At 37.4% G+C, this 15325-nt stretch overlaps 1 protein-coding gene across 1 annotated transcript in view; it reads left to right on the top strand.

The window, feature by feature from the left end:
* PLCB1 (phospholipase C beta 1) overlaps positions 1-15325 on the top strand; it is a 682047-nt gene that overhangs the window by 455817 nt on the left and 210905 nt on the right. Inside the window, exons 5-6 of the mRNA XM_063090151.1 lie at positions 12952-13031; positions 14841-14894. Coding sequence (XP_062946221.1) covers positions 12952-13031; positions 14841-14894 — 134 coding nt within the window. The remainder of the gene's footprint in view (positions 1-12951; positions 13032-14840; positions 14895-15325) is intronic.

Raw genomic sequence — 15325 nt, 5'->3', positions numbered from 1 at the left:
AAGAAAGTGAGAGAGGGAGAAAGGAAGGGAGGGAGAGAGGGTGGGAGGGGTTTTTGAGCCCTTGGAAACAACTAATACATCACATAAAATTTTAGAGCCACAGGGACTTTAAACATCATGTACTGTAGTCTTCTCATCACTTAGAGGTGAAGAAATTGAGGCCCTTTAGCTGGTTGGTTGCTCCAGGCTTCTACCCAGCATAATTCTCCTTCCACAGGTTGCCATGATTCTCAGTAGGAAGACATGGGTGGCACTAATTACAATGCTTCCATCATCCTGATATTCTTTCCCAAACCCAACCTGTTACCACTCAGAGGGTCACTGTTACTGTCACCCTCCCTTCCCATCAGTTATCCCATGCTTTCTCAAGCAAATAAAAAACAGCTTCCATTTAGCAAATAGTCGATGCCTTTTAGGCCAAGGAAATGAGAGAAGGTGTCACAGAGGGGACATTTTTAAGAAAAAAAAAATTATACTTTATGAAATGGAGTTGGAAAAATAAACAAAAAAGAAGGACAAGTACAGGGACTGCCAAGGCCACCTCTGAGCCTTTCCTGTTTTAGAATCTGATTCATCCAAAACCAAAGGAATTGTCTTAGACATTGCTCCAAATTAATAGAATTTGATATTTAAAACTGACCTTAAGGGGCATGAGGTTCTTATATTTCTTTTTATTATGGGAACATATACATTGAGGTGAGAATTTTCAAATGCTAACATATATTATGTATAAAAAATGCAGTTTATCTCATTTTCTTCTTGAATTTAGGACCAATTTACGGTGAGTACACAACGCCTGTAAGCCTGACTTTTCTTTGAGTGAAAAATGATTAAGAAAAAGAGAGTCTCCATAAATTGTTTTTAGCAATGTATTTGGGAACTTAATGAAAACTGTGCATGACTTTCTTGGGGGTAGAATATGTATGCCCAAAAGGTTGTTGTTTACAAATGTAAAATATAAGCCCTCTTAGTTATTGTGTTTTGTGAGATCTTCATTCCCTGCTATTCCTGACCTCGTGTTAACAAAATTGCATAAGTCATCTTAGGATATTCCCCCACCCCATCATAAGTAAGAACCAAGTTCTTACTGTGGCAATACATTGCACTATTAGTATTGGAATTTCATGCTGCGGGTGTCCTTTATTGGACAATGAGATTTACCAAACGTTCAGCCCTTGAGTTTTGGATGTGTGTCAGGCAGATGAAGAATATACATCATGTACTTTTATATTGTGAAAATGTCACCCAGCTGGAGCATCCATATAAAAGTTTAAAAGTTCAGAAGTCAAAAGAGAGACATTCATAATAAAAAAGAAAAAAAAAAGGGCAACACAATGTCCACAGGTTTCTGAGAAAGGCTACAATGTTGAATGAGAAAGGAGACCAAGATGAACAAAAAAATAAGTGATCGTGGAGAATTTAAGAAACAAATAATTTTTTAAAAAGAAACAGAAAGTATCTTTAGAGAGAATTGGCAATATATTATATCTGTAAGATCTACAGATTAGGACAAGATACTGTGGGGGAAAAAAGGTAACAAAAAAAGTTTTTCAAGAAATCAAAAATAAGATGATGGAATAAAAATTAAAATTCTACAGAACTGTTGTAAGAGGAGATGAAGGAAATCTCCCTGAATGTGGAACCAAGTGACAACAATGATGACAGCAAACAACCAACCAAAAGATACAAAGATGGCAATAAGAGAAACAATACAAGCTACAGTCTGAAGAGTGCAAATGTCTTCAATGGAAAGGAGAAAACAGAAGAGAGGAAATTAAGAAAGATATAATACATGAAAATTTCTGAGAGCTGAAGAAAGTTACCTGTCTTGAAGTTTAAGTAGCAAGTGGAGCAGATTCAAGCAATGTGAGAAGAAATCTGGGAGATAATGAAAAAGTGAAAAAGGCTTAAGTTTCTTCTTTCCAAAAGAAAGTTAAGGTGGTAGGAGAAAGGATAAATATAGAAGAAATGTATTATTCAAATATAAACCATGCTATAGCATGCAGAATTTTCAACAACTGGAGAAACAGCCAAAAAAGATCCATATTAACTTGTTAATAGTAATCTTTTGAAAGCCATATGGTTCATGGTGTCGGAACTATAGCAAGTAAGATGATCATACTCTAATATATGGCCCTGCAGAAAATTATATTTGCATTTTCACAGTCTTGTAATTTTTATTGTGCTGGTTTTAAACTTTTGGGATCAATTTACATGCAAATAACTGAAGTTATAATGATGGATACTGGACAAGACAAAACTTTGACAATTTAAAAGTAAGTTTAAGCTAACAAGTGTGGGAGGTAAAAGGATTGGCAGGTAAATATCCTCCTCTCACAAATAGAAGAGCCTAATGATACTACTTCTAATTGATGGATTAAGAAATGGTTTAAGTACTCATATGTTGCTTAATGTTGTACAGGTGACCAAGGAGGAAAGAACATTAGAGATAGAACTCTATCAGGAGGAAGGAGAGAGGGCAGATGGGAGATTTAAAGGGGTCAGAGATTTAAAGCCTCATCAATCAGAGCAGAATATCAACAGTTAAATTCTAAACTCAATCAATCAAGAAAAAGCATTACAAATATATTATTTAGAAATATAGGAGTAACCCCAGACATTTAAGAACAGAAATGCTGCAACTAGTTGTCAAGAAGCAGAAGCAGCAAAGGGAAGTGACCATTGCCTTTCATGATAACCCCTCTGAACAATTTCTTGAAAACTATGTCTCTGTTTCTTTGATAAATAAAAACTTTTTAGACTACCTCCATCTAACAAGCATTTGCTGTGCCTGTCACTGTTCTAAACACTTAACATGAATTATCTCAGTTCCCACCACAGTCCTGTAAAGTAAGTCCTATTATTAGCTTCATTTTATAAGATAAATGAATAATAGACAGGGTAAAAAAAAAAAAAAAAAAAACTTGTCCAAGATGATTCTATCTGTCAGGGATTACATTTGACCTTGAGTAACAGAAAACCAAACCAAACAGTAGCATAGACACATTAAAGATTTTTACTCATTTTTGTTTTTCTCAGTTTTGCTTTTTCTTCTCTCTCTCATGTAGCAGGAAGCCTGAAGGAAGGTGGGTTCTGGCGTTGATTCAGTAGTGCAGGAATAACAAGGCTGAGGCCACTGTGATTATCATGGCCTTTTCCTCAGAGACCAAGATGCCTCTGCAGCTCCAGCATTCCATCTGTGTTCCCAATAGCAAAGAGAAAGGTGTGCCTATATCAGGAAGCCCCACTTTTCCTGGAACCCCCACACAGACTTCGGCTCACATGTAACTGGCCATGTGGACATGACCATCCTAGCTGCTGAGTTATCTGGAAAATGTAGATTTCCTCACTGGACATATTGCTGGCCTGAATAATGCTGGGTTTCTGTTAGGCAAGAAGGAAAAAATGGATATCAAATAGCACTTAACAATGGGTCCTACCATTGGAAAGTGGGAGAGTGGGATTCTGAAACCCAACCAAATATACTTCTAAATAAGCTAGGCCCTTAATAATATGAGAGTCAGGAAGAAACATTAAATAAACTGATACTAGTATTTTAATTTTAAATTAAAAGACAAGAAAAAAACTGTGTTTAAGATTCACTCTTCCGCGGTCTCCACAGGCAGTAAGGAATAACCAAAGGTGAAGCAGTCAAGGTCAAAGACAAAGACAGTTCTCATAGCAGAAAAGGGACAGGCAGCATGGAGTTACTTACCAAGGGCCAAATACCCTTCATTTGAAGGAAAAGAATCCAGCTTACAGAAAGGTTTAAAATAAAGTTGGGAGATATAATTAAGGTAATTTAAAACAAATCAATTTCCAAATGAGAAAATTATGTTTTAGTAGAATTCTGTCATCAACTTATAAGTTAATGAGAAACTACCTGTGTGTAGTTCACTAATTTTCAAGGAATGCAGTTTTAATTTTCCCAAACAAATTTTGTTTAGCAGAAAAATAGCACCACTTAACTCACAGGAAATTGTAATTGCTCCCCTTTTTCTGCTTGATATACATCTTACTAAGAAAAGTGGCTGGTTTTTTTCCTCCCTTTTAAAATCTTATTTTCATTTGATCCCTTCAAATTGAAATATTTTAAAAAATAAACAATGATATCAATTGTCATCACAGGCCCTACTTACATACATTTTATTGCCTATAGTACACAGCACTTAGGCAGATATAACCAAAGTAATAATTAATAATTGAATATTAAGACTGTTAGGATTAGAAGACATAATATCAAGTGTTTTCATAAAAGTGACATGACACTGTTGGCAGAACCATTCCAAAAATATGGCGTATTGATGGAAAAGCCATAGAAATGAAGCTTTGGGGGTTTCAAATAGGTATGAACACTCAATTAACATTTTCTCAGTTGTACAAATGAACAATAACCCAGGAAACTAGCTGGAGGGAAAAGAAGAGGTCTCCCCAAGAGTGCTGAAAATACACTCAAGACTCACAATGACATGTAGCTACAAACCTCTCATCATGAAAACTTCATCCAAAGCGAATATCTATCTTCTTTCTTCTACTCTGTGCCTTGGATGTTTCCATTTGGGGAAGTTTCATTTTTTCCCCTTTGAGGAGTCCTTTTAAAGTTCATTTCAAACTTTTCCCATTTGACAGAGGAACGTCAAGGGGACTAGGGATGTACTAGACCTGGCACCTCTCAAAATTAACCCAAAATGTGGACCCTTGCACATCTGCATCTTCTACATTGCACTTGCAGGATGTGAACACTTCCTAAGGCCATCAGAGTACCATTTACTACAGTACTGCTTCACTTATCTGGGGAAAGATGGTTGAGCAACAGTTCTTCAGAATACAGCCCAAAACATGAAACAAAGCACAAAGCATATCTATGTAACCAACACAGATGCCCCAAATGTTAGCACTAAAGCTGCTGTACTTTATTAATGGGAGAGCTCCCTCGCTCCATGTTACATCCAGGACTCCTAGTTTTTATGACCTGTTTCGACATAATTCACATTACAGTAGGAAATGTGTAAAGCCAGCATCACAAACCCTGTAGCCAAGAATAGTGATTGGAACTTATAACAATGGAGGAGATATACAAATTAATTTCAAAATACATAAATTATAAAGTACATTCATTCAGGCAGTCATCTCACTGCCTGAATAAGTATAAATGTATAAAAGTATAAATGAATATAAATGTATAAAAAGAATTTTATAAAAAGAATAAGACATAGAACTATGAGATCCCACACAAGATGTGGAATAACACACATCTTTTCTCCCATCTGCTTTTTCACAGTGCTCGTATGTAATGGGCATATGTCATGTTTTCTATATTCTGCCATCCTTCTGCTCATGGCTTCTCCCCCAGCTCCAGCGATTTGGTTTTCATGGGCACTGCCAGGTTCTCACCTGAACTGATTGTTCTAGAGGTAGACCAATCACACCTTCCCCAGGATTCTTCATACTAAAAGTGAGGAAATCAGTCTCACACTCTAGTGGTGGGAGGTGCCATATGTGACAACTCTTGGTACAGTTGGTGACGACGGGAAAGAATCATTCAGTAGGAAAAAGAAGAATGCCATCAGGAAATCAGGGCAGTGCAAAAGCAATGAAGAAAGTGCTCCTGGCTCTCAGGCTCTGGATTCCACCAGTCTAACAGATGATCATGTAATATAAATGCATTCTTTTGCTGCAGTTTTTCCAATTTTTTCTTCAATTACAGAAAATAAGCCAGTGTCCTTGACAAATTCTCTTATTTTCTAAGTTAGTTTGAATTGTGCTGTTCTCAAGTGTAGCCTACAGACATTTGAATCACATGGTCTGAAAATAATTCTGTACATTTCCTTGATATTACATCAATGAGTAATACAATATGTTAGTGTCCCAGTAGTGATAACATTGGGTCCTAATATGCTTCCTGTTTTGTTCTGGAGAATTTTTTTAGTAATTATGTATGACTGACAACCATTTCTCTTTCAGTATAAGAGGAAAATGAAAACATTTGACAATAAAATATAAGACATTCACAACTACCTAACACAGAGAACCTGTACCAGAAATTTTTCCAATAATCTAAATGTTCTATATAGTATCATAAATGCAGTGATTTCTCAGTCTTCTCTGATTTTAATGAAAGGCTTTACAGTGCATATAACATCTTTCACCATGAAAAGATTCTTCGCTGCATCATTAAGACAAATGCTCAGCAGGATGAATTCTGATTCATGCCAGTAGGTGAGAGAAATGTGCGCAGCCAGGTGAGGCACTTTGAATGAGCCACACAGTGTTCCTCCTTACTCAAATCCCAAACTGCTACCCACGTGTGCATCTAGGTAATCAGAATGACACCATTATCAGTGACAGCAATAGGAGTTTTCCAATAAATAAAAACTGAATATAAAGCATTAAAAATAGTTAGGACCCATATACGTCTCATGAATAAGAAAATACCTGTTTTAAATTATTATATACTCCAGGAACCTTTTAAAAATTAATTAAATAGGAGAAGGGGTAAATGGTAGAACAGAGAATTTTTAAGACAGTGAAACTACACTGTATGGTACAATAATTGTGGCCATATGTCATTATAAATTTGTCTACACTCCTAGAATGTACAACACCAAGAGTAACCCCTAATGTAAACTGTGGATTCTAGGTTATAATGATGTGTCAACATAGGTTCATCAGTTGTAATAAAGGAACCTCTCTGGTATGTGATGTTAATGATGGAGAGGCTGTGCATGTGTGAGGCCAAGGGAATACATGGAAAATCTCTGTACCTTCCACTTAATCCTGCTGTGAACCTAAAACTGCTCTAAAAAATATTTAAAAATTAAGTACAATAAATAGAGGCTCCCAAATCAGGCACTTTGGAATGGAAATACCTGCTTCCAGTCTATTGTCATTTGTCATTCCTTCTACTTCATCAGAGTAACCATTGACTTATAATCATATATATGAGAGAGAGAGATTCAGTATGCCCTTTAGAACATGTTTGTTTCCCCAGTGAAGTCTTTGAATGAGTATATGGTTTTGAAATCAGAGGATACATGCTGATTATTTTATTTTTATTTTATTTTATTTTATTTTTGTGACTGCAGCTAGTTGGTATCAGGTCCCAGCCATGGCCTGGGTACATTGCATGTCATGATGCCTCAAGTGCCATTTACAGCACACAGTCACCGTGTGGCACTTTGTTTCTATCAACAAGACTGGAACTGACACTCGCCTTTGTTCGAGCTCAAATCTCAAACAAACAAAAACCCTCACCTTTCTTAAAGACAATGAACACAAAGACCCTAAAAGAAAAAATAGATTAAGAATCCCAATAGGAAATTTGCAGAAAAGAAAAAGTAGAACAGCCCAAAATACATAAAATGATGCTCAGCTCTGCTGGTACAAGAGGTTGCCAATAAAGACCACTACAGGGTCCCATATTTCATCCCTCAGATTTGCAAAAATTTTCTGAAAGTCTGATAATCACAGGTGTTTTTGAGAATGTGGGACTATACAAACTCTAATACACCACCTGTAGAATGTCCTTACCACTTTGGTGAGCATCTAGTACTGATGAAGATGCATGTATTCTAAGAATTTTTCATGGCATTCACCCTACAGAATCTATTGCATGTGGACTTAGGCAACATGAAACAAACAAACGTGTGCAAACAAACATTTTTGAAGAAAAGACATAGATGTCCATCAATAAAAGAATGGATGAATAAATTATGCATTCCTATAGTGTAACAGTATAATATGTAAAATGTATATAAAATATTATATAAAATTATAACAGTATAATAAAACGAATGAACTAAATCTACACGCAGCAGCAGGACTCATTTTAAAGACATACTGTTTATTGCAAATAGCCATTGGCCAAAGAATCCATACAGTATGATACAATTTATTTAATATTTTAAACAAATGGGAGTCCATACCAGAGGCCCACAAACTTTTTCTATAATGGGCCAGATAGTAAGTCTTTTGTGCTTTTGGAGTCCTTGTTGCAACTACTCACCTCTGCCGTTATAGCATGAAAGCATCCACAGACACTACATAAAATAACAAGTGTGACTGTGTTACAATAAAACTTTATTTACAAAAACAAGAGGTTGGCTGGAGTTAGCCCTCAGGCCTGATCAATTCTCCTCAGAATACCACATGAAAATAGATACAATATCGATACTTACATTTCAAAGTAGAGCTTGTTCCTGGGGAAAAAGGGGGAAGATTGTCATCAGGGAGCAGTACAGTATAGCCTTAAACTGTATTGCAACATTTTAACTATATATTTTTGAAAAGTACTGAAGCAATTATGCCAAAATGTTAACATTTGTTAAATTTTGGTTGGTATATTTGTTAGTTTTTCATTCTCTGTATTTTTATGTGTAACAGAAATCTGTAATACTGAAATAAAAGGGAAGAAAAAATAAACACATTAAAATATTGAAGGTAACATGAATCAGAACAATGGAAAACAGAAACACGAATATCATTCTGCAAGAATATTTATCCCAGGAGATGCTGTCTTTGTCCGTATACCCCTTTCAGTCATAAGTTGAATTGCCAGTGGGAGAACTTTCTTTCTGTTCTCAGAACTAGGAAGAGTTGTTGAACTACTGCACAACTATCCATTGGATCTTGGGCAACTTGGGGTCCTGTTATGATTTACTCTCCCTCTTCACGTTGGCTAAAGCAAGTTTGAGTTGAATTGGTGGCCTACCTCTATCAAAACTCCAAGACCTTAGACCTGAATTTTGTGGCTGATCTCACCCCTCTCTCCATCTTATCATGTCTCTTCTCATTTCTCCTTGACCTTTTCTGTTTTATGGTCATAAGATAACGGTAAGATATTCCAGCTCTAGAGGCAAACCCAGTTTCAAAGTCCAGTTGTGCCTCATCTAGCTGTGTGTACTTACACCAATTATTGAATGTCTCTGTGCCTCAGCTCTCTTATCTGTACAATGGAGTGGTAATAACAGAATATATTTCATAGGGTGGTTGTGAAGATTAAATGAGTTAATTATTTTCAAAATGCTTAGAACAGTGCCTAGCACTAAATCAGTGTTTGATGCAGAGTACAACTAAGCGGATTTATATATCTTTTCTATCTTGTTTAATTGTATGTATCAGCCAACTCACAATTTTCTAGAACAAAATGACAGAGAGCACAGTATTAAGAGTACAGTTTTGGGAGCTCAAGAAACCAATCATCTAATCCCAAACTGTGACTTTTATCAGCTCTGAGGATGTAAATAAATTTTGTTAAGTACTTTAAAACTTTGAATCATCTTTAAAATGAGGATAGTAACCGTACGTACCTCCTGGAGAAATGTCATGAGAATGAGTTAAGTCATTGAATGGAAATAACTTACCAATAGCTATAAGATTAATTGATAATTGTGAAATAATTTTGAGTAATATTAAGCAAACATCTGAAAATCCTGTGTCAGGAATGACAGAACTTAAATAGCTTTGGAAATAAAAGTACATTAACTTTGCAGCGTGGTAGGAAAACCTTGTATCTCTGATGGTGTCAAGACTGGCATCTCAGGAACTGCACAGGAACCTGTGGGGAGAGAGAATTTCAGACGTAATATACACATATGTACATTTAAACTCCAGCTGAAATCCATGGAAGTTGATTTTTAGTCATTTTCTCTAGTTAGGGTCTCTGTTGTCCCCTTCATGAGAGGAGATTAATCATGAGGCAGAAAATGTCACTTAAGAAGCTTTGGAGTTTAAATTGCAAAAGCTAAACCAAGTAGAGTGGCAATCATAAGAACTTCGTCTCTGGAAGCAGAAAAGCAAATCCTCCAGATTAAAAGAGAAGCTGTCCTTCCAATGCCATACTAAGTAAAGCCCAGCAGTGTATTTATGAAAACACTTGCCAGGATCTGTCTCCCTTGCAGCAACGCATATTTCACGATCTTATGATGAGCTGAAGCTGCTCTAAGCAGCTCTGTCCATATTGCTATAGCCGTGTTGTTCTTAATACAGCTGCAAGGTCTTTTTGCTTATTCAAAAACCAGTAACCAAAATAATTGTTTTATTTGCTTGGGAAAAGCATCGACAAAAACTGCAATAGTGTTTCCTAAACGAGGTCCTAGAATACCTTGCTACTCAAAGCACTGTCCCTGGCCCAGCAGCATGCTCAAACTTCACGATGCATAAAAAAAATAAGAGGTTCCTTAAAAAATGCAGATTCTAAGTCAGAACATGTGGTACAAAACCTAAAATCCTACATTCCTAACAAGTTTTGGGTCAATGCTGCAAGTCCACTGTAGAACATTGCTACTGATAGCATTGTCCAGCATAGACCTCATCTGGGAGCTCCTAGGAAATGCAGAACCTCTATCCCCTCCCCCGACCTGCTGAATCAGCATCTATGTTTCAACAAGACCCCCAGTGATTCATATGCACTTGAAAGTTTGAGAAACACTGCTCTAAAACATATGTGAACCAATTTTTCCAAGGCTTTGATTACATATCCCCTACTTGTTCAAGGTAGCTACTTCTGGTGTCCAAAAGTCCTGCAATACAGATTAGCTTCCTGTAGCAGACTCTAGCAGTACTGTGCCCTTACCCCCTCCTATCCCTTTGCCATTTTCATACCCAACACCTCTGTTAGCTTTCACTCCCAACAGCCAGCATCCATGTCTCTTTCTTTGTTGGCTCCTCCCTCTGGATGCTGGAACCCACTCTGCCTGCTAGCAAGGGGAGCAGGAAGTTCCTGGGGATTTCCATCCCCGACAGCAGCCCTTCATGAAGACTAATAGGCACAGGTATTCCATACTCCAGCTCCCTTGTCCCTGATCAGAAAACTCAACTTTGACATGTGGTCTATACCAGGAGGGATTAAGCCAAAGTGATCAACCATGGGACTTCCGCCCTCTTTCTTCCCAGTCCTGCTCACTCCTCTGTAATGTTGCCAGGGAACATTTTGTAATAAACCCATTCTTCATAAAGCCTTTTCTCAGAGTCTGCTTCTGGGGAACCCAAAGTGAGACACATGCTGTTTTATCTCACCATGATGTAGTCTGAGATCAGCACTCAACCAAGAGTTTGGATTGTTTCTCATGTTCCTTTGGTTACTGTATTAGCCCCTGAATCTTTGATTTGGCCTGAGTCAGATCTTATGAGTATCACAAAAGGCTGGAGGAAGCTATTGGACTCTAGGAATTCCACACTTGGGAATTCAGATGCTCACATTCTGCGAATGTGATGAAAACAAATAATGCTTTACTTTCTGAATAAGCTGTGTGGTGAAGGTGGTGATAATGCTGACCTCCAGCTGGGTTTATGAAGGACCCACGGAGACACCAAAAGATCTAGAAGACCTGCACTGACCAACGCTGCAGCCACAGCCACGTGTGGATATTGAGCACGTGAAACGTGGCTAGTGCAGATTGAGGTGCTCTGTAAAGTGTAAAACCCACAAATCATTTCAAAGACTTAGTATGTCAAAAGAGTATAAAATATCTCATTAATTTTTATGTTTTAAAATATTGAGTTGATTAAAACATATTATTAAAATTAAATTCATCTGTTTCCTTTTATTTTTTGTAATGTGGCTACTAGACAATTTTAAATTACATCTGTGGTTCACATTTTATTTCTACTGGACTGGATATAATGGAGGCCTTAGCTTTCAATCTAAAAGGTCATATGAAGTTAAATCTCCCCAACTCTTTATAATGCTAGAGCTATTTCTGGTGTGGAATTGGTCTCCAACAAAGGTACAAAATTGTAAATTACCCTCAATTATAACTACTTTTACTAATGCATAAAGTTGCCATGGAGCTGGAAAAGTCTAGAGTTTGACCCTTAGCCCAGAAGGTATTATACCAGAAATATATTTTTAAAATGAGTGCCATAGTTATTACTCTTAGTTTAAAATCACCTAATCTGAGGAAAATTGATTTTCAAGCTGTTAAAAAGTTATTCTGATGCTTTTCTGTGTGTACATCAAGTTTGGTGGTCAATAATTTTGGTTCTTTTTTCAGACAGTTTTCTCTGCTTATAAGTCCCTCTTCCCTTTCTCATCACTCATGCCCCTGTTCCTCCAGTCCCATCTCAAATGTTGCTGTATTACATGATATCATGAGTGCCTTAAGTCAGGAAGCAAAACACAAAGACAAACCAAATCACAGTAGAGAAAACAAAAAATTAGGTGATAAAGCTGTTGAACTAAAAGACATTTATTTTATTGAAGAGAGAGCCAAGTTCACTACAAAAATAATAAATGACTACTTAGCCCTCATGTCATCTGCTTTTAGAGAATTTTGAGGTTTGGGGCCCAGAATGTTTATTGCATGCTCAAAATCATAACTGAGAGTGGAGTTTCAATTTTTTTTTTCATAGACTTCCGCTTTTCCATCTTTTGGATGACAAGTGAGATCACTAGTGAATGGTGTGAGGTGGGGATCAATATTTGGAGAGTATGAGGGATTGGCAGAGTTGGGGGAAGGAGAGTACTGTGTATTTTGTGACATTGTGACTGCAACTGATTTAAAGAACTTCTGGAATGTGTAGCATTTATAGATCCCTGGGATAGCTTCTTTGGCATGGTTAGTAAAGTAGGAAGGTTATATTTGCAGTTCTGTTGAAAATATATTTGACCATATTTAAAACTTTTCTATAACTTTGTCTGTTTATAATTCAAGGAAAATAGTAAAAAGTACTCAGTCATTGAAAGGCAGCATAGCAGTTTCCTATCAATTTTAAAAGCAGAAAAAAGTTTGCTTATGTGTAAAGAATGTTTCCTTAGGAAAAGAAGAGTCGCTGTGGGATTTGAATCTAATTATTCATTTTTACCAAAAAAAAAAAAAAGGTGGGGGGAAGGAGTGATACCCTTTGGCATACAAGTTAAACAAATTTGTCTTCCTGGAAGCTGAGCTAAAAGCATGTGTCCAATGACCGTGCAGTATGTAAGCTAATTCAAGTGTGATTTACATTTTTCAGGAATGGACAAATGAGGTTTTCAGTTTGGCAACAAACCTGCTGGCCCAAAACATGTCCAGGGATGCATTTCTGGAAAAAGCGTAAGTCACTCTAATTTTATTGCTAAGGGTGTTGCTTCTTCTGAGTCAGTTTCCTTTCTCCTTTGTGAATCTTTTGTTTATGCTGCACTGGCTTCTCACAATGATAAACATAAATTTCCCTTTGGGATTTGTTAGAGAACTGATACCTCCACTGTTCAGAACTGGAAGATTTCCAAGGAAGATCGCTTTTTCTCCAAACTGCACATTCGTGTTATGCCCGGACTGAGTTTGCCTGGATGTCAGTGCCTTTGACACACAATGAGGACACATTTGCAAATCCTGGCGCCTGTGCTCAGAACTAAAAACTATTCATTTCAGAGAGTCCTCTTCTTCTACATCTGCCCATGTCCTGTCACTTATCATTCTGAGGAAGGGAATGAAAAGCATACGTTCCTCATTTCTCCAGAGTCATAGATTTCTGATAGATGTCACAATAACTTCCCTGCCTGCTTAAATCAATAGACTGATGTCCTGATTCCAGCCCTTGCAGACAGTCACAGCAAGTATTAGTAAGAAAAGAGAAAGAGAAAGGATGTAAAGGGAAGAGCAGAAGGAAAAGGAGAAGGAAAGAAAAGCAAAACATGAGCAAATCACTCTGGAATTGCAATGGCCTTTTTAAAAGTTATTTAACCCAGGAAAATAATGACTTATTCCAGATGAGCAGTGATGAAAGCTGGTTGTATTCATTTTGGAGGCTGTGGCTGTTCAGGAGATTGGGAAGCCTTTAAATTAAAACCACAAGCAAAAGAAGTAATACATTCTCCTCTATTTTATTTAATAGCTTTCTCTCTCCCCTCTTCTTATGTAAGACATACCCATCATTCCAGACCTAAAACTTCAGAAGCCACATTTCTTTTTTACTCATCTGTGAATCCCTTTTAGCTTTAGTCAGGGCATCATGGATCTTCATTTAAGTGCTTTTTCATGGGATCACCCTGTCTCCTGAGTTTGTTACCTAAGAACCGTCCTACATGCCTCTGCCTCCTCCCTTTCTTCCTCCTCCTTTTTACCCTGTCTTTGATCTTACTATCCTTCATCTAATAAACATTTCTAGAATATCTGTTGTTCCCGGCAATGTCAGTGGAAGGAGACATAGAGATAAGATGTTTTATCTGAAACAGCATGTTATAGCTAATTGGCTAATCACTGTCTACTGCAAATATCTATTCCAGATAAGTATCTCCCTATAAAGAGCTGCTATGGACATTCTAGAATATGACTTTTGGTGAACGTATCGCAAACATCTTTGTTGCATACACAGCTAGATGTGGTACTGCTGGGTTGTAGTGTGTGAAGCTCCCTAAAGTGGTATTCCCAATTTACACACTCGTCAGGAGTGTTTGAGAATTCTGTTGCTCCATCTCTCTGCCTGTATGTCTGTAAGCAGTTAAAGAGATAAATTCAGTTGTCCTATCCACACAGTGGAAGGCCATGCAATAAAGAGAATGAATAATTGACAACTATCAGCAAAATATGGATGAATCTCAAAAACATAATGCTGAGTAAAAGGAGCCAGACACAAAAGAACACAATTCTGTGTACATAAAGTGCAAAAACAAACAAAAATAATCCGTGTTGTTTAAAGTCAAGATCATGGTTTCCCTCTGGAAGAGGGGGTGGGGGAGCTTCAGGGACGCTGCTAACGTGACACTCTTCTTTTCCTCAATCTGGGTGCTGGTTGTAGAGACTTCAGAAGTTTGTGAAAATTTAGCAAACCATATATAAGCATGTGCCCTTTTCTGTGTATTTTATTCTTCAATAAAAAGCTTTTTAAAAAATTAAATGCTTGTTTTTCCTCTTCTTCAACAGCTATACTAAACTTAAGCTGCAAGTCACTCCAGAAGGGCGCATTCCTCTCAAAAAGTAAGCTTCATGAGTTTTCCCATTATTCATTTTCTTTTTTCATAGCTTTGAATTTGTGCCATGGCTCTATTTTGTTTCTCCTCCAGCCTAAGTGGGAGCATGAAAATGGGTGGTAACCCTGTCCCCTAGTGGCTTCCTCATAGACATCTCCCTGGGGGGTCCCCCTTTCCTGGGGCATCATGTTCAAGAAACACTAAAGCAGGAAGCGGGCAGAGGGACTTGCGGAGAACCTCATTGCTAAACCCAAAAAAATCTTCTGAGATTCAGATCCATCTCAGGAGAGGTAATTGGGTGACCTCGGTGCCTCTTTCTACCAAGATGACTCTAGCCTTAAAGGAGGGGTTGCAAACTCAAGTGCCAACAGGGGCCAGGCAAGGAACTGAAATGACTAAGCAGGTCAAGAGTAGGAAGAAAATCTAAAGAGCAATACC

This window comes from Cynocephalus volans, chromosome 1, assembly GCF_027409185.1.
Source record: "Cynocephalus volans isolate mCynVol1 chromosome 1, mCynVol1.pri, whole genome shotgun sequence".
NCBI classification, from domain to species: Eukaryota; Metazoa; Chordata; class Mammalia; order Dermoptera; family Cynocephalidae; genus Cynocephalus; species Cynocephalus volans.
Note: the sequence above shows the minus strand (reverse complement) of the source record. Positions and strands in the feature narration are given on the sequence as shown.